The 24,665-nt window shown below is 42.3% G+C and overlaps 1 protein-coding gene across 1 annotated transcript; it reads left to right on the top strand.

Annotated features, from left to right (window-relative positions):
• Positions 1-339: 339 nt before the first annotated feature.
• slc35b3 (solute carrier family 35 member B3) lies at positions 340-11,056 on the top strand. Its single transcript, XM_053412742.1, has 10 exons — positions 340-621; positions 2,008-2,244; positions 2,493-2,614; positions 3,129-3,283; positions 4,862-4,969; positions 5,470-5,567; positions 5,707-5,799; positions 6,090-6,201; positions 6,690-6,759; positions 10,053-11,056. Exons 2-10 carry the CDS (start codon positions 2,029-2,031, stop codon positions 10,201-10,203), a joined length of 1,125 nt encoding a protein of 374 aa, XP_053268717.1. The 5' UTR covers positions 340-621; positions 2,008-2,028; the 3' UTR covers positions 10,204-11,056.
• The last annotated feature ends 13,609 nt before the right edge of the window (positions 11,057-24,665 follow it).

The raw sequence follows: 24,665 nt of genomic DNA on the forward strand, positions 1-24,665 counted from the left end.
GTGAGTATACAATGTGATCTGAATATAACAATTTTATAAGTTTCGATTTAAATTGGGCAATTCCACAATAACAGGCATGCACGTGTAGAAAAGAAATGTGATTGATGAACTTGTGGTGATGTGCACACGTGCTGGTGTCACGAAACACTTCAACTCACCGTGTGAACTCAAGATGGAGGAAAACAAGCAGCCCTTTAGCGTCAACTAGCATCGCCTCCATCACTTTAACTGTCTTTGCCTGACACCATCTTCTCCTCAGCTGCAGACTCACGCCACCTCACCAGAGTGTCCATCCATTAACCTGTAGCCATTGTGTGGCCCGGCGGACCAATAGCATCACAGGTCAGAGGTCGCATTGGGGCGGAAGTTGTTGGCTGTTTGTGCGACTGCAGCGGGTGCCGGGGCAGCTTCCTGCAAGCTAACCGAGGCTAGCACCTCCCCCCCCTACTCTCTATGTGTGTTTGTGCGTGTGTGTGATGTTTGCCGTGTGTCACTGAAAAGAAAAAAACAAGACGAGGTTTGGAAAACACGAAAGATGAAGCCGGAGGGTCCAGGAAACTTAATGTCGCCTCTGAAGAAGAGGATAAGCGAACGTTGAGAAACCCGGAAGTGGTGTTGCAGGTAGCGAGCTCTCTGTCCTAGCCTTGTTGTTTGGGGTGAGAAATTAAAGGCAGCGATGAGACAAGTCGATACCAGTCATCGTATCATTCGCCTGACATCGATTACTGGCTCGCCGCTTGTTTTAGGGGGTTAATATATGCTAGCTTGTCGTAAGCTAAGGAGTTAGCAAGCGGCTGCTCCATGTAGCTTAGCTAAACGTCATGTTCCTTGTAAAAACATGCTACTCGTGCTAAATGCTCACACTGGTTTGTAAAAAGCTACAAATCGGTGGATGATTAGTTTAAAGTGATGCAGCGGCTCCGGATGTTAAACGAACATAACGTGTGTGAAACTGGACTAATGATGACCACACACTCGTTTCCCTCACGTTTGTATTGAGATCCAGAGCTAATGACACGACATACTTGCAACACACAGGACAGCACATACTGAACTGATAGAGAAGATCTCCACCTGGATTTCACAATGACAGTCAATGATTTCCAGGCATGTAGGGGAAACATGACATCTGCTCTGTCCCATGTGTCATGATGCAGTTACATGCACGTGGTTTATGCATCTCTTAAGTTTGCGATGTCTGCACTGAAGAAACTGTTTACCAGATATTTTATAACGAGTGTCTCTTTGTGGATTATGATTTAAAGTATTGAGTTGGTTTGCATCTAACTTGGTGGAGGGAAGCTGCCGGGGAGGCATCCATCAAATGCTCTCTGTGAATATCTAGACAAAACTTAACATGCAAAACCAATCTGCTGCCAATGATGGGTTGTTTCACACGCCTCTCTTAACCCAATTGTAAGGCCATTTTCCAAATAGTGCATGGCATAACTCACTCAGCTGCCACTTTAACACAATGCTACCAGGACACAGGTTAATGTCAATAAGCTGCAACAGGGCCCGCTTTGACAAAAGCCTGGAACCATCGCTAACCCAGCTATTTACCTTCAGTCAGTGCTTCATGTTAATTAGATGTCCTTGTTTGTTATCGTATGATGTGTGTTGTTTGCGAAGTGTTGCTCTGTTAGTTTCTTTTGCATAGGAAGTGCTTGGTGGGGGTGAAGGGAAATGTGCAGTTATGTGATTTTCCCTTCTCTGGGACAATAAACTAACTAACATTTGAGGAAGACCTGGTTAAAGTAACCGAACCAGGATGTTTTTTTTTCATAACATTACAACATTATTGATCTTGAAAAAGATCAAACATATATAGGATTGTTTGGCTGAGGTGGATCTAGATCTAGACGTGGATCTAATGCTAATCACCATGAAGCTAATCTACAAGAATTACAAAGCTGCTTTTTTAGCTTCTGAGCCCTGTTGTAACTTAAGATCCAAGCTGTGACGTCTAAGATGATCGTTGTAAAATATCTCTCCATGTTCCCACAGGTCTCAGCAGCTTTGAACACAATGAGTGCCAAATATGGCATCGTGAGCTACAACAGTTCACGGAAGCACATTTCCATTTCAGTCCCGTCGTCAACAGAAGTGATGTCACCCCACATAAAGTCTGTGGAGGAGCTGAGGGTTCTGGGAATCAACCTGAGCAACTTCAGCACTGCTACACAGTTTTTGATTTGTGTGGCTGGAGTTTTCCTCTTTTACCTCATCTACGGATACCTGCAGGTAACAAATAACTTCAACACAACACAAACTGAGAGATACTAGATATACCATACTAGAGCGAGTGTCCATGCACATGAACACAACCAAAAGTTTGATAAAATATCTTGGATTAATCCGTTAGAGCTTGTTACAGTTAAGGGAAAGTGCTGGAATGAAGGGTGTGTGTGTGTGTGTTTGTTTTTGCATGGACAGAATTTCACAAGATGAAAGATAGAAGCATGTTATTCTTTATCGGTCCCTCCCTCCAGGAGCTGATATTTTCTGTGGAAGGATTCAAGCCTTTTGGTTGGTACCTCACTCTGATCCAGTTTGGCTTCTACTCCATGTTTGGATTAGTGGAGCTTCAGCTCACACAGGACAAACGCAGAAGGTACAGCCAACAAAAGAACCTGTTCTTTTACTTATTCACCTCGATCCCTGTCACTCGTATGTAACGTTGTTTATCCTGTCGGTGCGGCTCAGGATTTAGTCGTCCGGTCTGCATGTTTAAGGGTCAGACTAAGGATTATTTCTGCATGATCAATCATAAACAAAAATTAACAACCTGCCTAATTAATACAACAAGGTGTTTTATTCTGCCTTTTTCATAACAGCATGCATGTTGCTAATGATAGTGCTAGCAGCCACGAAACAAACATTTATGATTCATTGTTCATTTGATAATCTAAATAAAGAACATGTTTTTCTGTACGTTTTCTTTCTAACATGAGTCGTCCTATTCTGATAATAAAAAACGGATCCGATCTTAACATAACGCTGAAATTACAACCACTTAGCAACTCTGCACGTCCGATGTCTTTTTGCTACTTTAAATCTACTGAAGCAACACTGAAGCTAAAGATGGAAACCACTTATCAACTACCTCATATTTTCCCGTCTTCCAGGATACCAGGGAAGACCTATATGATCATAGCATTTCTGACAGTTGGAACCATGGGCCTGTCCAATACTTCTCTGGGCTACTTGAACTACCCCACACAGGTCATCTTCAAGTGCTGTAAACTCATACCTGTCATGATTGGAGGAGTGTTCATTCAAGGTAAGGGGATTCTACTACATATTTATTTGAATACATACATATTTATTTATTTTTACACGGAACTTATATGCACTTCGTCATACATGTATGAACTTTTGCTTGTACTTCAACAATTCTACTTTCTGGAATATCCCGTAGAACAAGATGTATTTATATTATATCAGATTTTAAAAACATTTTTTATTTTCTTTGGAACCACAAATCTTAGATTCAGATGAAAACGTCATTCTGAATGTCTTAATCCATTTCTGTCCATATATCACTGTACATCATATACACTGGATTGACTTGGAATGATATATAAAGGGAAATTGTTTCTCATAATCCAAGTTCTTTAAAAGAAGGTAAACTGTGTTTTCTTTTAATCGAAAGAATAAAAGAAAATGAAGATTGCATCATTAGTTAATACGCTGATATCCTTTTTTTTGTCACTGCTGGTTGAGCTGACCAGAGAGTTGACAGAGTTGAGTTTTGGAGAAGACTAATCTTAGACCTCATTTCAGCCACTGCACGTGGTTTCTTTGAAGCGATGACCACCTTTCAACTCTCGGTACCTTCTTTTTATGCACGACTGTTGTTTTGTCTGTCAGAGGCCGGTCGGCGGTACTCTCTGTCTCTCCCTGCTCTTGGTTCCGCCTGTCCTTTCATCCTCACGCTGGGCTTCTCAAGGTTCTGTGTCCTCAACGTCAGACATGTTTTCAGCATTTTTCTTTTTTGCCTTTTTCCGTTTCTTTCAAGATGGTTAGATGTGAAGTCCGTGGTCCCTCAAGGGCTCAAGTGGAAAACAGAATTTGTTCACTTAGAATGCAAAGAGGAAAGAGAGTGGGGAGAGAGGGATGGAGGTACGGGTGTAGGTTTGCATCTGATGTGAGGCCCTTCAAAGGCGAGTCAGGGAATCAAAGCCGACCATCGGCAACCTGATGCTGCGTCCCTGTGTCAACCTCAAGGCATCCATCAGTCAGCTTTTTTTGTTTTTTGAAAGACTCCTTCATCCTGTTGTTTTTTTCCCCCTCACTTCTTTTACACCGCTTTTTTGTGCATTGTTACACGCACAATCACTGAAACTTGGAGTTTTGGAAAGTGCCCATTTCAAAAACTTTGGAAAGCTACAATATGACCTGACTCGATGTCAACTTATACAAAAAAATATAATGGGCTCAAATTAGGGTCGAGCTTGTAAAATAATGTCTAAAAATAATTCTAAAGTCTCCTGTTGTAAATAAACCTAGGTAAACCTGTAAGCCATTAAAAAATAACAATAAGGCCAATAATATATTTATAACAATTGTATTTGTTACAAACGAAAATTGTGCATGTGTAGAGAATATTAGTATTGGTGAAAAATAGCTCCGGAGAGAAAAATAAATGCATTTGTTAACATCAGCCAACTTTGTGTGACACTGTAGCTGCAGGTATGAAATCTGACTCACCTGAATCTGATTTGAAAATGATTTTTTACATAGCCCCCTTTTTTTCAGCAAACACAAATCTTTTCTACATACAAAGATGTTGGGATTTGGGGAATTAGTTTTTTCCTGATTACACAGTTGTCATATAAAGATATTGTCTGTGTTCCAGGTAAACGCTATAATCTGGCTGATGTGTCTGCTGCCGTGTGCATGAGTCTTGGACTCATCTGGTTTACACTAGCCGACAGCAAAGTGGCCCCAAGCTTCAACGTCACAGGTAACATCTCCCAGATCCAACAGGAGATTCCACTGGTTTCACATTAATGATATAATACTATCACAACTGACAAAGAAAGACTCGCATCACCCTGCTGTATTCTCAGGGTTAGATTACATGTGGCTGGGCTGTTATAACAAAACTAAGACGTGACTGTGCAGATAGAGACTGCAGGCAGCTGCTGCTACAAGACAGTTTGTTTTATCAGAACAAAAACTAAAGATTATTTTTTCTAGTCGGTCAATATAAAGAATATTTAGTCTTGTGGAGATTGCATATAGAAATAGGTTATACTATATATTTAGTATTATGATGCACGAAAACATAATTTATTTGTATTAAAATCCAAGCAATCTAATATACACGTTGTCTTAAAATATATGCAGTATATAAGTATAAGTGTTACATTGCCTTAACTTATTTTGCCAGCCCAGCTCACCTCAGATACCCTATGTAGGTTATCCTTTATTAATTTCCATGTGTGCATGTTTGTTATACAGGTGTTCTCCTCATCTCCCTGGCACTGTGTGCAGACGCGGCCATAGGAAACGTGCAGGAGAAAGCCATGAAACTCCACAACGGCTCCAACTCTGAAATGGTACACTCTACATACAATATACATGTTTAGTAGATGTATGCACCCAAATATTTGAGATGAATGCAGAATATGGAGCTCAACTTGACTGTTGTAAACCTGTGTGATGTCCCTCACTGAACACATGGTATCGTGTTGACAGGTGCTGTATTCGTACTCCATCGGTTTTGTCTACATACTGACAGGCCTGCTCTGTGTGGGTGGGCTGGGCACAGCAGTGGCATTCTGCTCAGAGGTGAATATAGCCGCGGATAAAACGAGTATGTACCCTTGGTACTTTGTGGAGCTGCAGACAGACTGTGTTATCGCAGATGTCAATTATGTGTCTGTGTTTCTTTCAGTTGACGGACTGGAGCTTGTCTCTTTGCTGAAATCTTATGTTATACAATATGATTATAATAGAGCAAAATGTTTTACTTTTCTTGTGTAGTTGCTTTTTTAAATTAGGTTTATTATATAGAATGTATTATTCTGCATCAGCTGTGTTCATTGTACTTTATTTACTTTTATTTGCCTCCCTCCCAGCATCCTGTGGTGACGTATGGTTACGCATTCTTCTTCTCTCTCACGGGTTATTTTGGCATCTCTTTCGTGCTGGCCTTGATCAAGCTGTTTGGTGCCCTGGTCGCAGTCACAGGTCAGAGGAACAACGTGTCAAGCGTTCTTTTCTTTTTTTTGCCACAGGGAAAAAAGTCGTTACAAATCAGTGCCATTGTTTAAATATGGAACTGGTATAGTTCACATACAAAGATGATCATCTGCAATAAAACAATGCACACCATTTTACAATAATGGTAGTATTTTTAAGATCGAGTGTAGGATATTAAATCTTAAATGCATTTTAACATAAACAGGTTACATTGACCACATTGAAAATACTCCACAGGCTCCAGAGCAATATTTCTTTAGTGAAATTCAAATGAATTTGTGTGGAGCAGATGGACTCTGCATGTTTGGTTGATATAATTGTAATTAATGAACAGAATTTCTCACTATTTCACAGTTACACATTTCTCTCATCACCCAGAAAGTTACCTCTGTGGAGCTTTTGTTTTCTATTTGTAAAGTAGAAGACACATTATCAACTGGCACTGACGGTAACACACATGTTTTCCTCCTTTGCAGTGACCACCGGGAGAAAGGCCATGACGATCGTGCTTTCCTTCATGTTCTTCACAAAACCTTTCACTTTTCAGTAAGTACCGACACCTTTTGACTTGAATCTGTTTTCTCCTTGTTAAAAGTGAGTCTACAGTGTGACTGCTGACCTCTTCTTGGACAAATACAACTTTGTTTGGCATCCCTGACCCTGGTTTTTATGTCCTTAGTCCATTTAGAGACCTTGACTACTCCGCTGCTCTTTCTTCTTGTCCTTCAACGTCTCGCTCACAACCTAAAATCCTCTGCTCTGTCCAAAGGGTCTTGTTTTTCCCAGTACCTCTCCTGCTCTATTTCTCCATCATGACTTTAAACATGCATATTCACAAGACACAACAAACTTTTGGTTGTTCTAATGGCCACCTTCATTCTCCCTCTAGCTTGTGTTTGCCCTCCAGTGAACTCTCAGTCCCTTCCATGACTGCAGTTTACATTTTAACCAACAGATTTATTTTCAGTTCATGTATTATCAGCCAATTACTGGTTTGGCAAAACACAACATTTTGTATGTTTACCTCTGCCACTGCTCAACCAAAACAGAATCTTCTATCCTCCAGTAGCTAGTGGTAGCTTTCCCCAGGTTTGCTGACATGGTGGACAAGTGCAATAGAAATATCATTTACCAACTTAATTGCAGCTGAGTTATGAATATTTTTCATCTGAAGTCTGATTTGCATGAAACCAAAAGAATGCTATGGTTATCTCCACATGAGGAATCAGCTCAATCCTAACCTGTTTTTTACCGAAATATGTGAGTCCAATAGTTTTTTTTAATGCCGTCAAACACACTTAAAAAGGTGATTGATTCCTATCTCTGTGCTAAAAGAGGAATTTGCCTTTGAGTCTTTTTTCTTGCACCAAGTCAAGTTACTGGACACCAAGGTGTCAGGAACCTCCATGTCTTGCCAGTTTAGCATCTTGCGCGATACAAAAAAAAAATCCCTGCTGTTGCACATTGTTCCCAAGATGTAAAAAAAACAATTAGGGCACAAACACTCATGGCTATTTATGTGCCAACTGCCAGAAGTTTGATGCGCATCATAACGTTGTGCCTGAAAAGGTGCAGTGTCAGCGTCTAGACGGGCAAAATAGAGAGATGAAGAACAAATTAGCATGTTTACTTCGGTGACATGTTTCCATCTCTGCCGAATGGAGCCAGACTCGATAAACACCTGGTTGTACTACACAGTCTTTTGACCTGGAAGTGAACGCATATGGTATCCAGTCCCACCGCAGACCAAAGCTACATGTCAGTGGGTTTTTTGACAAGCGGAAAAGGATCTTTACAAAAAAGGTGGACGTCTCAGACCACTTAAGATTTGGATGAGTTGAGTTAATCAACTGAGTGAGTTTGACAGAATCACAGAAAGATTTAAAAGCATCAGATACTGGCTCAGCCAATCCAAGTTAAGATCACTATCTGAAAAGTATTAGACCAAGAAAAAGATGCTCTAAAGGCTCCTATCCATCATTTGAAATAGAGTGAGGCCCATAAGACACAGGCGGTACAGAGTCTCTTTGCAATTTCCACATTCACTGCCAAAAATTCTGTTGCTTGCAAATTGATTCCGACACAGCTACCCTGACATGATATTTTGGTTTCACATAACAAGCAATACCACCATCGGCACCAGAAACATGTCGATTGAGATATGTGTAATTTGAGATATCTGTAAAATAGTTTTGACAGAATAAGATAAATATGTTCACAAGGAGACATTACATTTCGACTAGTCAGAGTTTGATTTACTGATATCTAATCATCAATAGTAGTAATTTCTTTTTCACTTTTTCGAACATTACAGATATCTATACTGTCCACTGATTGAAAAAAGGATCTGGATCTCATACCCTGATTTGCATATACTTTTGGGATATGTCATCCTAATTTGCATGTATTTTTTCAACATGTCAAAATGTAATTTTGAATTTCCAACAAACCATTTCAGGAAATGTCACCCTAATTTGCATCTACTTTTTGAACACGTTTCCTAATTTGCATATTATTTTCTGCACGTCAACATGCCTTCCTCAACTTGCATGTATTTTCTTATGTTCAATTTATCTTTAGAAAAACATACATTTCATTTTAAATCCAGAATTTGCATATTTTATATAAAACCTTAAATAGCACATTATTTCATTCGGTTATTTAAGATATCTACAATTATAGGTTGAGTAGAGGCAGTTCCTTTTTATATCAAAAACTCATCAGGTATAAGATAACTTACATGTTGCCTCTAGAATTAATATAACTATCAGTAGTTACTGTTGCATTTTAGAATTTTGAAATATAGTTCTAAATATCTGAAAACTAATTTTAAATACATTCCTATTAGTTAAGAATTAAAAGGCGACATATCAGTAATTTAATCCTGACTGTGTGTGTGTCAGAGTTGAATCTTTTAATTAGATGGTCCAGGACAGAAGTTTAAAAAATACAGCATTCACTATGAATTTTAATTTATTTAAACGCTACAGTAAAAACAACCACACTAACGTTAATGTGGACTGACATGCTGCCATCTTGGATTGTCACAGGCATCAGTTATATAGTGAAAACATCCGTCTCTGTACAGCTCGCTAAGCCAAAAGGCTGTGATTAGAATATGGGTTGAATCAAAAGATGCAAACATCGTGTTTTTACGCCGTCATAGAAGTAGCCAGATTGTAATTGAGTCTTTGCAACAGCAGTACTGTCAGGAAGTCTTGGGCATGTCGGGGGGGGGGGGGGAGGAACTTAAAAGAAGTTGTGACTTTCCACATTAAAGGGAAATCCAGCACAAAACTAAATCAACATCAACTGTCTTTACAAGGTGCTGAGCGACCACAAACCACCACAGCAGCTGCATTCCTTCTTCAATAGTCATGTTATTAGACTGATGCAACACAGTTTTATTTTCCCTCATGGTGCATTTTGATTATCACACTGGAGAGCAAGAACACATCCGTTTTGAATCTATTTTATACTCATCAAACCAGTCAACGACTTTAAAGGCCCATGCAGAAGCTTCTGCGTTTAACTTAGTTCACCTATGTATACATTCCTGTAGATGAGTGAAACCATTTTCAAGAATGTATATTCCTTCATTAATGTAGCCGTGCATGTGCACAAGAACAGGAACCCACTTTTAACAACATTGGTAGATAGCGCAATAATTAGTCAACAACGCCAATACTTTAAAGGGTGCCTTTAAAACATCTAATAGGAAACAGATTATTTTCATGATCCTCCTGTTGAAACCTACTTTATACTGCATGTGCAATTATTACGTCACCATTATCCAATCCCTTTTGAAATATCTAAACTATCCATCATCCCCTCTGCAGGTACATCTGGGGCGGCCTTCTGGTGCTGTTCGGCATCTTCCTGAATGTTTACAGTAAAAACAGAGATAAAATGAAGCTGCCCTCCATCAAGGACCTCAAGAGCTGGCTGCTCACTGGAAAGAAAGTTCAATTTCTTTCACAAAATGTATAGGAGGCGCCCACAGGCATCGTGGAAGTCGTGCAGAGGCAGACTATACGTCTGTTCAGACGTAGAGTTGCCCTCCCCTGTATCAGGGGGATATGCTGAGCCCTGTGCCTGAGCCTCATCACCACCAACACTGAGCCACGGATGGGTATACAGGGTTTGACGACCAATCAGCCTCAGCAATGGATGACTTGATATAATTATGATGGGTGATGGAGTTTCTGTATCCTGTCTGTGTAAGTACACCACCGGTGTAGAACCATCTGAAACGACTCTTATCTGCAGCAGATTGAAGGAACTGTAACTGTTAAAGGGGATCAATGGCTGAAGGGCTCTTAGAAAGCGAAGCCTCAGAGCCCCGCGGAAATCATTCCCAACGTCAAGGAGGACAACACCAACAACTTGAGGACTCTCCAAAGGGAAGCCTGCGCCTTAGCAAACCAAATCGCACAGTTTTGCACTGGAAATGATGTGTGCACTAAAATCCTTGGAGAAAAAAACTAACATTTGGAAGGAAAAGGTCTGAACAGACGTGTTGTGTCGTGTCTGAAATGAATGTTCGATCCTCATCCTTAAAGAAAACACACCGACAAAGACTTGTTTGTCTCCGCACAAGCCAGAACTATGACAGAAAATTGATTAAGATGATATTTGTCTTTATGAAAGTGGCGTTTTTCAGAGTGGATTTGTTAGATGACTCTAATAGAAATCATGAAAAATATTTGTTGTGTCATCATATGGGGACCTTTAGGGGAATGTGATCACACTGTACATCAACTACCATTATGTTAATTACATTTTGGGGTGAAATACTATGGCTCCTTTTGACAATAAAACAGATTGAGATATTCATTCATCACTCATTCGTGTGTGTATATTAATTTACTATTGTTGTGGGGACTTGCATCTATTTACATCTTCCCTATGGCGACAAAGTGTACATCATTAAACCTCAAGGTGAAGACATGTCTAAGGTTTGGGTCTCTCGCACTTGCCTCTCTCTCGCTCTCTCTCTCTTCCCCCTCCATCCAACCCTTATCCTTTCCCCTTGCACCACTTGGGAGAAGAGTTGAAATGTTGCCAAACTCTGTGTGTTTATCCATTCAGAGGCCTCGGGCCTGTTTGATTAGGAGTCCAGGAAAAAAACAACGATAGCACTACTAGACAGAAAATAAACACAAGTCTTCACTCTTCCAGGGCTGTTCTACGCATTTGGATCTAAGCAGTATTGTGTGTGTGTCATTCACATGAACGCCTGGCTGCACTGTCTCTTAATGGTGATGAAGCTCACACCTGCTTCCTTAGCAAAAAAAACCTAAGTTTTATATTTTTCTTTGTTCTGTTCCCTCGTGAGTGTTTCTAAAAGTAACACATTGACTTTATTGTGTAGTGAGCAGGTGATTGCACACTGAGTGCCAAGGCCGTGCTGTCATTTGACTGATAACACCTGTGCACTTTGCAACGGCTTTCAATGGGGAAGATACAATCCAGTGCATTTGTCCTCCTTCACTGTTTTTCATGCACATATTCCTGTTCAACATTTGGGCTATTTTAATGTGCAGCATTAGATATGATGACAGTAGGTTGTAATAGAGCTCAACAGATTGGTGCCGGAAGTAAAAATCTTATTCAATATCTAAATAGAGATTTTCGTTATCAACAGTACCATCTTAACCATCCAAGGTAGACCACCACACCTGCTACAAGGCTGTGAAACAATGTTATCTGCTCCTGTAGAAGCCACAAGTCCAAATGAGACCAACTGCGTTCTAAGAAAAACAAGATTAATTTGCAGTGTAAAGGAGAAATACTGCACTACCCACAATCCTCAGGTGTATCTCTGATTGGTGGAGCTTGCTGTCTCCATGGAAATGTTTACCCCACTTGGAAAAAATCCTGTGAGCTATGATCAGCTACGATCTGATTGGGTATTAAAACTAGTTTACGACCCTTAATAAACTGCTATATGGCTACAAGACACATACTACACCACATCCTAACACTACATTAACAACAGGCTTAAATTAAAAAAGAAATACGCTTGAAGTCGTCAGAATGAGGAAGTTAGCAAATGTTTATGGGATGAGTTCCTTCACTCTTAAAAAAATATGTACACAGTCTTGAACCATTGCCTTTCTTTTCTATTTCCCAATATCTGTTGTGCTCAGAATCAAATGTTTTGGATCATATCGCAGCTTGTGGGTTTGGTTCCAGGTTTAAAACTCTTGAAGAGCAATGTGAAATTTACCTCCGGTTCCAGAGTCGTTATAAAAGTGGACGGTCATTACAGCTTCATTTTGACATTCTGTAGTTTACACTGTTGGTTTAATCAACATATGTTTTGATGGTAAACGCGTTAGCACAGAGTCGTACGATAAAGGGCCGACCATTTATACATTAAATATGAATTAGTGTTCTGAGGTGCAAGGTCGCTGACTGATGAAAACTGCTGCCTATTGACCTTGGTTGGAGTCTTGGAGTCTTCCCTGCTGAAGTGCCCCGGAGCAAGAACCCAGTGCTTCTGTACCATCTGCTGACCCTGCAGGTTGACATTCAATGGACCTAAGCAGGTAAGAAGGGAGATTTCCCAACATATCGTTTGGGTTTTACTCCATCGACTTTCTCCAATACCGAAAAACCCCGATCACAGGAAGGTTTCCGTGGCCTGTGAAAACGCTGGAAATGTTCGAGAAGTCTTTTGTCCTTGATGATCTCCCTGTGTCGGTGCCATGGCACGGTGTGAAATGACAGAGACGTGCCAGCTCAGCGGGCGGCGGCTGTGTGTGGCGCTCCCTGTGATCCTAATAGAGGCCCAGATATGACTGTCTCTCTTCTAGGCAGGAAACCTAATGCTGGGCCAATTAGTAATTTGGTATTTCATAAAATCTGGCAGCTTGTGTGTGATGACAAACTGACATAGATCCGCTTTCCTTCAGGGAACCTTTGGCAGTACAGCAGCACGCACACACACACACACACACACACACACACACACACACACACACACTGGCGACTGCTAAGTTTTTCTTGCACAGATTGGAAGCGTGTAACTCAATTGAAAACAGAAGAGAAGGTTTGGATGCTTCTCGTTTGGCTGCAGATTCACTTTTCACACTCGCACAAAATGGGGGAAAGGATTTGACACAAGATTTTGTTATTAATATTACACAGTGTTTATATGATTGATGACAAATGAGACAGTTCATTAGAGGCTGAGAGGTCACGCTCCCCCGTTAAAACAGTTGTTTGTCATTATGAACACCTTTTGATGTGCGGTTAATAGCGCCGCCTCATCGCTATGGGAACGACTCTCCTCCAGCTCCCTGAAAGGTCATTATGGGATGGGAAAGCCCAGTTGAACTCGAGGCACAGGACATCATTTGTCTTTTAGCACCACCTAACAAAGCAGGCTGACCCCGGTTAGAACACCAAACCACACAGGCATTTACTTTCCACTGAAGTCAGCTGTTTTCTTATTGTTCCAGAAAAAACTTTTTATATCATAAATTGCTTTAGGTGTTGTAATAAAGCTGTGATATCAAAATATGTGTGGAATTTGTGTTTTAATAAATGTATATAAAGTTCATCATCATCCAATCAACTGAAGGACTGCTTTAAAATATGCAAATGCTATATAATGTGATCCGACCTCATAGAGCTACAGTGCGGAGAACTTGCAGCCCATTCATTATGGGTGCAGTCTGTTCTTGGGGAGGGATACACAGCCACTCAGAGACACACACAAACACACACACACACACACAGTGGCTGAATATTGTCAGTTAAAAGCATCTGTTAGTATTTAAAGAGCGAAAGAGTAACTTCTTATATTTTTCTTTTTGAATCTCTGCTTGCCAATAGTTAGATCAGATACCATTGTCACGTCTGTGGGATAAATAAGACAGTTCAGCCCATAGTCTGTAAACAGAGATGTACGACACGACTGCTACCCAAAAGTGAAGCCAAAGCTTCTCGATTGGCCCCATGGCATATAACTCCCCTCCTCTAGGTTATCAAGTTGGACATGTATAAACTGAAAAGCCAAAAATACAGTAATTATTAATGCTATAGGTGAAATGTCATGATTGACAGCTGACACAGACTTGTGATGAGTCGAGCGTGTTTATCAGTGGGACCTTTATATCGTAGCTCCATCCCTCCAGTCGATTTGTTGTGTCTCTTTGCAACTGCCATTGGCAGAAGTTGAGAAGAGTTCCACTTTTCATTTCGGAGAAGGAGGCACCAGCCAATCAAATCCTGTTTAAACAAATGCTCGAGCACAGCCGCTACCCAATCAAATCATTTACTTTATATTCTGTTGTGTATTCAGCTGGTTGAGGATTTTATTTCCCGTATAATTCTCTTCAGCATCGTATTGATAAGTAGGATGGCACGTTAGCATGAAAGCCGGCCATGTTGTACGTCCCAAGCATGAAACTAATTGTTGTCTTTATGATGACTACTTTTCTTTCTTCTTCGCGTATATCCGTTGCCTTTATTTCATTCTTTCCTGGAGTCCATCTCTCCTCATTTCCTTTCCTTTCCTTCCTTCCTTCCTTCCCTCCATGCACCCTCCACATCAGCCCCACTCCCCACCTCCTCCTCCTCCTCCTGCTACCTCAGACTCATTACACCCAGCCACCCATACCCCAGCCTCTGCGAGGAGCTCTCCTCATATAATATGATGGCCATCTGCTAGGCTGAGCCGCGCTTCCCAAAAAGCCCCGGGGCTAGATGTTTATCTATCGTCCCCCCCCTCGCAAAGTCCTTTAAGGATGCAAAACATATCAGCGATCATCGCCATTACAATTAGCACAGGTGCTGTTGAGCTGTAAAGTGATCAGGAGAAATGGGAGGAAACATAATTGAAGTGGATTAGAGCGGAGAGGTGGGAGGGAGGGAAAAAAATGAAATAGAAATTCTGGAAGGTTGGACAGCGGCCCTTCGCTACGCTGCTGTTTGAAATTCACTGTGCTGTGATTAAAACTGGTGCAGAGCTCCGGTGGAAGTCCTGGCAAGGAGTTTAGAGTGTTTTTTCTTTGCAGCTGTTTAGTATTTTCCAGCACGGCTTCAGTGAGTTCAGTTGTATCTGTCTGAAATATGGAGTTGGAGTTTGTGCATTGTATGAACAAGATCGTGGCTTTGTGTACATGTGCATGTACGTTTCACCTCATGCATTTCACCTAGGAGCTTGTGCATTACCGTTTCTGTGTGTAAATTGCACATGTCTTATTATTAAGAGTGTGACATGACAACCTAAACCTTATTGTATTTTGCAGAAAACATTTGTTCACATGCATGCAAATTCATGTAGACAGTGAACAGACACCGTCTCCCACACCGCTTTGGCAGCTGCAGCAGGGCCGGAATATGCCGCAGTAGTCACTCATGAGAAGAGAAATTCTTAATAATAAATATCTAGCCAATAATGAATGTGCTGCCGGCTGCACTTGTCTTGGGGGCATAATATCTAATTTCCTCCCAATGTTTCATATCTACCTACTCCTGCGTGTCGACACAGTCCATCATTACACCCCAAATGCAGGTTCCTATCACTTTTATTTATTTTTCAAATCAATATATAAATCAAAGCCCCGGACAGATGAGATCCAATAAATTACAGATTGCCGGACAAATGCAGAATGTTCACCGTGTAGCGTGAGGTGGGAGATTCCCATGGGTGCTGCCTGGCCCGCGCCGCGTGCTCTGGGAAAATCTACTAAATGTCACAATAAATCACGGCTAACTTGAATATTACTCAGAGCTGTTTTTAATACAAAAGGAAAAACTCATCCGAGGCCTTATCTGAATAAGTTTTCCTGTGATCATATTGTATTTAGTTTTATTTTAGTTTTATTGCCAATTTAGCATCTGCGGTGGAATCTTCCGGTAGTGAGAGATCCCATTCTGCATCCCTCATCACCAGGCTAAATTGAAGGGGGATCCGGAATGGAGCAGCAGAGCTACAACCCTCCGTACACCAGCCACAGTATGTGAGTCACCCCCCTCCTATTTCATGCTCAGCCACATGGAAAAACTAGGAGGGTTGGAGGAAGAACGGGGGAAAAACAGGGGCAAGAGGACGGAGAACCAGGTGAAACAGAGCATAGAGACCAGGGGAGGGGACTCGGTGGCCTCGCAAACCTGCGGCTGCCACGTTAAATCCTCTGTGTGGACTCAGGCAGGAGCAGGGGGATAACCAGTCAGCTCGGGCACGGGCCCATAACATGAAGGGTGGGCTCAGAGGGCACACACACACACACACACACTCAGAGCTGTACCTGAGCGCGGCGGTCATCGCTATCAGCGGGGAATATGCTACCATCAGTCCCCATAACATCAGGGCACACCTTGGCGCTGACATCACATGACATGCATATGTGCGGAGGCAGCGTGAGGCGATAGCAGGCCGGGCAGAAGCAGGGGTTTGAGGGAGATTCCCAGTGACAATGGTCCGGTGGGGGGAGAGGAAAGGGAAACAGCAGGCCACCTCGGCTACACGGTGGGAACACGAGGAGAGGAGACCGAAGAAAAGAAATGTCAGGTTGCTGCATGTTAAAGAGTGTAAAATAGAAATCTGTCTGAGTAATGGAAAACAATAAATAGTCACACATTATAAGTAGTTATTGTTTCAGCCATGTTGCTAATATTGTCAAACTGGGATACATGACTGCCCCATACTTAGAATTTAAACATTATTTAATGTATTCATCATATATGGCCCATTAGAAACTCAATTAAAGCCGCAAATAATGATGCATTTCAATCAAGATCAATTTGATGAAGCTGCTTATTCTCCCTGTTAATCAGTTTTGTGAAATTTCCGGAAATAATGAAATATGACCATGAGAACCCCAGCTGAAATATTTAAGATGTAAGAGATATTAGATATTTAACTCTTACTATCACCTGAGACAAAGTTAAGCAGCGAATTCCCACCACTGAGAAGCTGCAGCCTTCTTAAACTTCTTAAACTTAATATTTTTTGGGGGGGGTTAAACGGCTAATTCAATGAACGCCCTTCACAGCTACAGACTATAGGCAGTATGTATATTTGTGCGGATGGAATTGGTTTCTCTGTCTCCAGAGCATCTGAAATGGAAACGCTGCCCAGCTCCGAGCAGAAAACTGTCTCCTGACATCAAGTGTGAGTTTTTTCCTCTCCTGTCTCTGAAATCTGCAGATCTTATCAAGCGGGATCGGACTCTCACAAGGTCGGGTGTCCCTGCTTTTGGTGGAGATTTGAGCAGCATCATTGGAGTCGACACTTTGCATTAAAAATCTTCAAATTCTTCCCACAGTCAGAAGAAGTGGAAGTGGAAGTGTGATGTTCACGGACACTCTATTCATCCCATCAGTCTCAGAAATCCTCTTAAAGAATTTGACCATGTTTTCTCTTTGACTCAGTATTATATCCGTGACACATGGGTCTTTGCACAAATACATTTAAGAAGTGCTGAAGACCTGTAGAGACGAGAGAACTGTGACGACTGTGGATAATTACTTTCCGTCCAGCCTATAGCGAACACTGAGAAGGACCAACAAGTCTTTAACAACAGGAAAATAAACATAGAGCTAATAGCGGAATGGATCACAGAAGACTGCATTCAATTTTAGTACGGATCCAGATGAGTTTCTTTTTTACACTTTTTTGAACAATATGGATTTCTTAGAGATTAATTCATGGATCTTGATGAAAAAGGAGAGCAATATTTATAAGGGGATTGTAGGGCCTTGGTGGAGGTTTACCTTCTAGTTAATTATTTTTAAACTATTTTTAAGATCAAATAGTTAACTCAATAATCGTTATCCCCTGATGTGTTCCAGTGGTTAATCAAACCATAAAACTTTGATTATCCAGATGTTAAAGTGCAACAAAATATTGCACCTTTATTTTACATTTCATTACAAGTTCTGACTCGTATTCCAAAACAGTTACTCAGAAAAGGGCAAAACAAAATTTCCAAGCCAGAATACCAACCCCCCCCCCAACAGTTTGACGTTTCAGAAACAATTACATACAGTATGTTTAAACGCTGCGCTGGGAAACAAGCCCTCATTCCAAAACAATAGCAAAGCAGAAGGCAGTTGCTCTAATATGGTGAATATAAAGAATAAATAATCCAGTTGTCTGCGGTGCCCAACGCAAAGCAATTTAACGCATCAGTGGCAGCCACCTATTAATTTCCTGTGGAAGGAGCGAGGGGAGAGCCTGGGAGCAGTGATTGGAGGGACGAGGCCGCCGCCGCATCATGCATCACTTTTGTAGCCAAACAAAGACACACATGCAAATAAATGTAAACGCACACACTCGCACACATCATAGTAATCATGCCTTTTTTTTTCTTCCCACAATGTCAGTGGCTGTGTGGGAGAGACGTGACACTATGGGCCTAATGATAGTGAATTAATAAGGAAACCCTACAGATAGAGGGGCCCATATGTGACTCTTGTCCTCAGGGTGTAGCATCCATAATGGGTCCCCGAGACCGGCCTCACCTCTCCTATGCATTTGCTGGATGTAAGTCCACTTTAATAAGCTGACCCCCCTCCCCTGCTTCCCAAATTGCTAAAGAGGGCCCAACAGCACCGATGTCTTTGGCACTGATCCAGGCAACAACACCGCTTTCGCCATGAGGGAGGAAGCGGCTGAGGAACTATAAATCCACGGGTGTTTGGACGCAGGACAACATCCATCCCAGTGATTACTGTGGTGGCAACAAGCATGCAGGAGCAGCCAGGAGGAAAAAAAACACATCTCATGTTTGATTGTAGAAATACCACTGCTGAAGTTCCCATTGTGTTTTTACTGTCAAAACCAAAGTGTGTTCTTAAAGATGGATGAAGCGTGTCCAGCTTCTCCCACAATCCAGAAAGAAGCCATCTTGCAGGAAGGAGCAGGACCCCAGCGCTTACCTGGAGCAGATGAAGAGAAACACACCTTCATGTAGCTGCAGCACCGTCTGGATGAAGCTGAGCAAACAGCAATGAAAGGAGGCAGGAAGCAGGTCCAGAAGCTCGAGGCTGGAGTAAGTGATACAGAGTTAAGAGATGGACATTTTATTTGGCCCATTAAACTGTATATAAAGTTGACGACATTGTGTCAATTTCTAAAATATCCAGGACTTAAGTCAGACCATCTTTCGTAATAGGAGCCAGAGTTTGCGTAATAGCGATCGTGGGGCGGAGCCACGGTAGAGAGGTCAAACCAAATTTACCGTTAAAATTTGCATTTGAACATCATTGTGATAGGAAGTACCAAAAAAAAGACTTGCACTTAAAATGTTTTGTTCCAAATCCCACAAATATGGAGGAGGCTGGATTTATGAGCTATACTGCGGCCAGCCACCAGGAGGCGATCAAGATACTGTGGCTTCCCTTCATGGGAGCAATCGTGTCGTCCATCTTTATATTTAGTCTATTGTCATAACTTCCCTCTTATTATCTTTAAATATTTTGCTCAGGAACAAGTTTACCAGCGACCAATTTCCTTGATAGAAACCCAACTCCCCCTCGCTGCCACTCTGCTCGCTATTCATTTGACCTGTCTCCTACAATCAGTGTGTTTTGTCTGAAGTATGGTATTCCATTATCGCCATTGCCCATCATTACTTTACTCTTATTACAGTCTGGGGGACATTCAAGATAGTTCAGAAGAGCTGTGGATGAGGGACAAACACACCGAGTCGTCTCTTTTTTCCATCCAAAAAAGAAATGTCTTTCTTTTGGGGGGGGGGCGGGATGTGCCCCACAGACATAATGTCTGTGTTTTCCTACAATTAATTAATGGGTCCCCAGCTAGTTAGCAGTAGGCAGCACTTGTTTCACCGTGACGAGTGGGAGAGGGCGAAAGGGGTTGGAGCCTGGCTCGCCTCGGTAGCTGCAGGCTCTTAGTTGTGAGCCACTGGATTTGGACTATTTTTAACAAAATCTTTTTATGGATAGATAAATCTGATTTTATGCACGAAGAGTCTCCTGGGTTTCAATTAACTGGGGGTCATGCTGTAGATCTATCACACACACACACACACACACAAAAAAGAAAGAGGGAAGAGGAGAGAGAAAGGAGAGGGGGAGAAGATGAAGAAGAAAGAGAGGGGAAGAGGAAAGCCTCTAATTAATGCAGTCTGATTAAACATTTGTGAAATGCATTATCTGCCCTGTTTAGATATTTTTTTCTTTCATTTATGTTGGTTTATTTATTTCCTGAAGAGCTGCAACTGCCTAATTGATTGCTGTTTGTTTGTTTCCTGGGACAATGGGAATTATTAATGCAAAAAATCTGCTTCCTTTTTTCACTGCAATTTGTCTTTCCACCAATCGACGAGTGAGAGAAAAATGTGTAATTGCGATGCTTTGTTCCGAGTCCTCTGGGTGCCTCTTGAAAACACTTGCCTTGAAGTTCAAAGATGCAGGGGCGGAGGAGGAGGAGGAGGAGGACGGAGGCGGTGAGGAGGAAGGGGAGAGGAGGGGGGGGGGGTCCACATTTCTACAGGTGACTCCGGAAACTAATTCGATTTGTAAAACACGCATGGCGAACGGCTCTGCGCTGCACGGCCGAGGTGGATTTGGCGTCCGGATCCTGATGCGCAGCTCTAATCATGGGCCACGAGGCATGGCGAGTCGCTACACCTGAGGAGAGTCGAGCGTAAAGAGTGTCAAGTGTGCGGGGGGGAAGAGACAGAGCGAGAAAAGGAGAGCGAGTGGGAGAGGGGGAGAAAAATCCATAATAGATTAAACAGCGCTTGGTCAAAAACGCACAGCGTGATGTGTGCGTCTATCACCTCCGCACTCCCCCTGTCTCACTGAGATGCATATTTCTTTCACAGCCAGCCCAGCTCGCTCATTGTTAAAGTACCCACAGGGCATTTCTTAAGGGTTTGTGGACGCTTACATGGACACACACACACACACACACACACACACACACACACACCAGTTCCTCCCCCATCGCCGCCGTGACATTTGTCTCCCCATTCAATTCTCAGCGTGTGCAGCGATAGCAAAGTGTATTAAGTCCATCTGTTTTTTTTCTCTGTCTCTCTGCTTTGTGCGAGAATGATTCAGTTCATCAGAGCACGGAAACACACTCATATACTTTTGGCTGAAACGCGCACACACACACACAAAAAATGCCAGACCAGTACAGTTCCATTTAATTGTACAAACCATGAACTGTCAGTGCAAATAGAAACATTTGTGCTGATTACACAGTCCTTTTTTAAAGCTGTGTCAGTGACAGATTAGTCTTTAATTACCTTTTTATTATCTGGGTGCACTCCAGCATGGTACAAGAAAGATCCCAGTTAGAACCTGGTCCGTCCGGGGTAGTTCTATGTGATGTTTGCATGTTCTCCCAGTGTCTGTATGTGGGTTTTCTCCAGGTGCTCCGGCTTCCTCCCACAGTCCAAAGACATGCAGATTTGGGTTGGATCCATGGGAGACTCTTAATTGACAAGAGGTGTGAGTGTGAGTGTGAATGGTTGTTTGTCTCTCTGTGTCCGCCCTGTGATACTCTGGCGACCTGTGCAGGTTGTAGCCCAACTATCAGCTAATGTCAGCTGGGATTGGCTCCAGCTCCCTCCTTGGATGGATGGATGGATGGATGGATGGATGGATAGATGGACTGGTAGGGGTGGTTGTGTAATGTGGGACACCTAAACTCCTACCAGTTTATTTCCTGTTCTCCCAAAATTTTGTCAACAGGACATTTATTATAAGTAAGCATGGACATCATGTGACCGAAATCACATGACTTCATGAGGGTGATGTTACCAGAAGGGTTGGGGCAAGTCTCTATCAGAAGCTCCCCCGTTGAGTTTTACGACAAGATCAATGACATAGGACTCTGACTAGATTAATGTGTCGGATATCCATCTGTCATAAATAAGATAATGTTATATTTTTAATCTAATATTATATTTGTTATGAATTCAAGCAACACAATATGCATCAAATGTGTTTTATTTTTCAAATTCTTTTTAGTTTTCCGACTTTATCAGAGGTATGATTGATAATGTGAGACAGCATACGTTGGGTAATCATGGACAGTCATTTAATTTCTCCTAATGCGGAAATATACATTTAGTGATTTCCTAAAGTAAAACAGAAAAGTTGTGCAAGGAGACAGTTTGAAAATAAATCAAAAGCCATATGACATGGAAGAGGGACTTGTCAAAGACCTGTCACCAAAAACGTTCCCTCTTTCTTTGCTTCTCCCTGCCAGTGTTAGACAAACAACTGTGTTTAAAGATGGCCGATGCCTCATTCTCATGCGCAACCAGGACTTGGTCAATCTCAGCTCAACGTTGTAAAGAAGGAGCAGGACACCAGCACTCACCTGTAGAGCATATGATTCAAAACATGGAGCACATCATGAATCTGTCTCAGCTGTCAATCGTGTAACTTACCTGAAGGACTTGAACAAACAGCGGTGTTATAAGAACTGACAGAAAACCTGTGTGTGTGTAACTTCTGAGTTTGACTCATGTCCCATCCGCTAACATGGAGGAGGCAGGATTTACGAGCTATGCTGCAGCCAGCCACCGGGTGTCGATCGAAACGCCGTGGGGAGCCATCATGTCGTCCATCTTTATAAACAGTCTGTGCTCTCTGTTGCTTGGCCTCTGGGTTCAAGATGCTCGAGGAGGCAGCAGCATGCCCACACAGCCAACCTAACTAATTAGAGATCCAACCTCAATGAGCACTCTCTCACTCTCCGTCTTTCTCTCTCTCTCTCTCTCTCATGCACACACATGCACACTCACTCTCTCCATAAGCGTGTGTATCTGGGCCCAGAAATTACTTAATATGATATATTCACATATTTCTCGCAGGAGCGGCAGGAGGAGGGTGCTCGTTGGAGACAAATTATCCAAATTAATTTCTAATTTAAATCCTATGGCTTTTATTATGGGCTGTGGGCGCCCTTGCTACAGGAGACACGGCGAGGAAGAGGGAATAGAGGCGAATGGAGAGAGAGAGATAGGGGAGTGAAGTCGAGGATGGAAGGATGGAAGGAAGGAATAAGAGGATGCTTTAATAACCTGGGCTGTCTCATGCCCACAACTAAATGAAGAAAAAAAGACACAGGAAAGATTTAACTTCACATGGCCGGCTGAGCTCAGCACAGCTTAATTCAGCCATGAGACAACGTCCCCCGAGAGGAGGACGGGAAAGAGGGGGAAAATGAAAATGGGTCTTAAAGTTTGAGGCGTACTTGTAACTCCCCTTTGCCCTAATTAGCGGCCTCACATCCTCGCTGAGCCTGAGAGGGAGTGGAACCCAGTGGCCATGACCACGGGTTAATCTGCACACAACAGCCCGAGGTGCTCATGGGAAATGTAGGCCTGAAAGGGGAGATCTTCAGACGTTCAGTGACCAATTAGGACGCCTTGTTTTGGTCAATTATATTACAGGGATTGGACAACATCCTTATGCCCATGATGTATTGCTGATACTGAGGCTTAGCTGCAAATCTTCCTTGCAAGGGCTTAGACGAAATTATTTAATAATAACACATGATTATAGTCTTGTAAAGAAATTTTGAAATAATCAAAGAAAGTGTAAAACTCTACTTAAAGTGCATGTGGCATTGTGTAACATTGAGGTCAACAGGCTTGTATTACACTTTGATTTTAATAAAACAAAGCCCGTGTCTGGAAATCGAGTTAAAACGGAAAAACTGACGGAGCCATCATGCCTCCACTGCTGGTGTTATTAACCATTGTGCTGTATTGTTCTACGTCCCTCACTGTCGTATCAGTGCCAGCATGCATTTGCGTTACAGTGTTTTCATTCTGCGATTGGAGCTCGGGATGATGAGGTTCTGTCGGACGTTATTTCACATAAAGAAAATCTGAAGCTTAAACGGAGAGATTACGCAACGTAAATCTAATATTGTATGTAGCAGCAACATTTCATCTTAAAACTCTTGTTTCCCAACTGCGAGTTTTCCTCCTCAAAGAAGAAAATTATAACGACAACTTTGTGCGGTGAAATCCGGGCCCTTACTATGGGGGCTACATCAGTATGTAATCAACGAGTGCATCAGTCATTGTATTCCTTGTTAAGCTGCGTTATCCACTGACGCGCCGTGCGTCACGCGTGCTCTTGTAACCGCATGTTTAATCGCCAATATACCCGGGAGCCTTCAGCTTGTTTCATCTAATATCAAATAATAGCACAGTTCGCCGTGTGATGAACAAACACCCGGGTTCCAGACACAACGACACGCGCACACAGCCGCACAGCCACAGCCTCCGAACATGGCGTTGCAGAGCGGCGGCCATGGACACGTCTCTGCTGCCTCAGCTCTCGGGGACGAGGAGGTTTTTGTGGCGCTTGTGTTTCAGCGGGGGCTTTTTTTTTTGTGCTGCTGCTCTCGGCTCGGGGACAGGCATGGCGCTGTAATTAAGGACAGAGGGAGGAGGATGTTCATTAGATGTAGTGTCCTCATTAGTGTAAGT

This window comes from Pleuronectes platessa, chromosome 20 (genome assembly GCF_947347685.1).
Source record: "Pleuronectes platessa chromosome 20, fPlePla1.1, whole genome shotgun sequence".
Taxonomy (NCBI): domain Eukaryota; kingdom Metazoa; phylum Chordata; class Actinopteri; order Pleuronectiformes; family Pleuronectidae; genus Pleuronectes; species Pleuronectes platessa.

Coding starts and splice junctions, on each gene's coding strand:
- slc35b3 (XM_053412742.1), top strand. CDS start 2,029: ATGAGTGCCAAATATGGCATCGTGAGCTACAACAGTTCACGGAAGCAC. Junction 2,615..3,128: donor ACACAGGACAAACGCAGAAG/GTACAGCCAACA, acceptor CCCGTCTTCCAG/GATACCAGGGAAGACCTATA. Junction 5,568..5,706: donor ACGGCTCCAACTCTGAAATG/GTACACTCTACA, acceptor TCGTGTTGACAG/GTGCTGTATTCGTACTCCAT.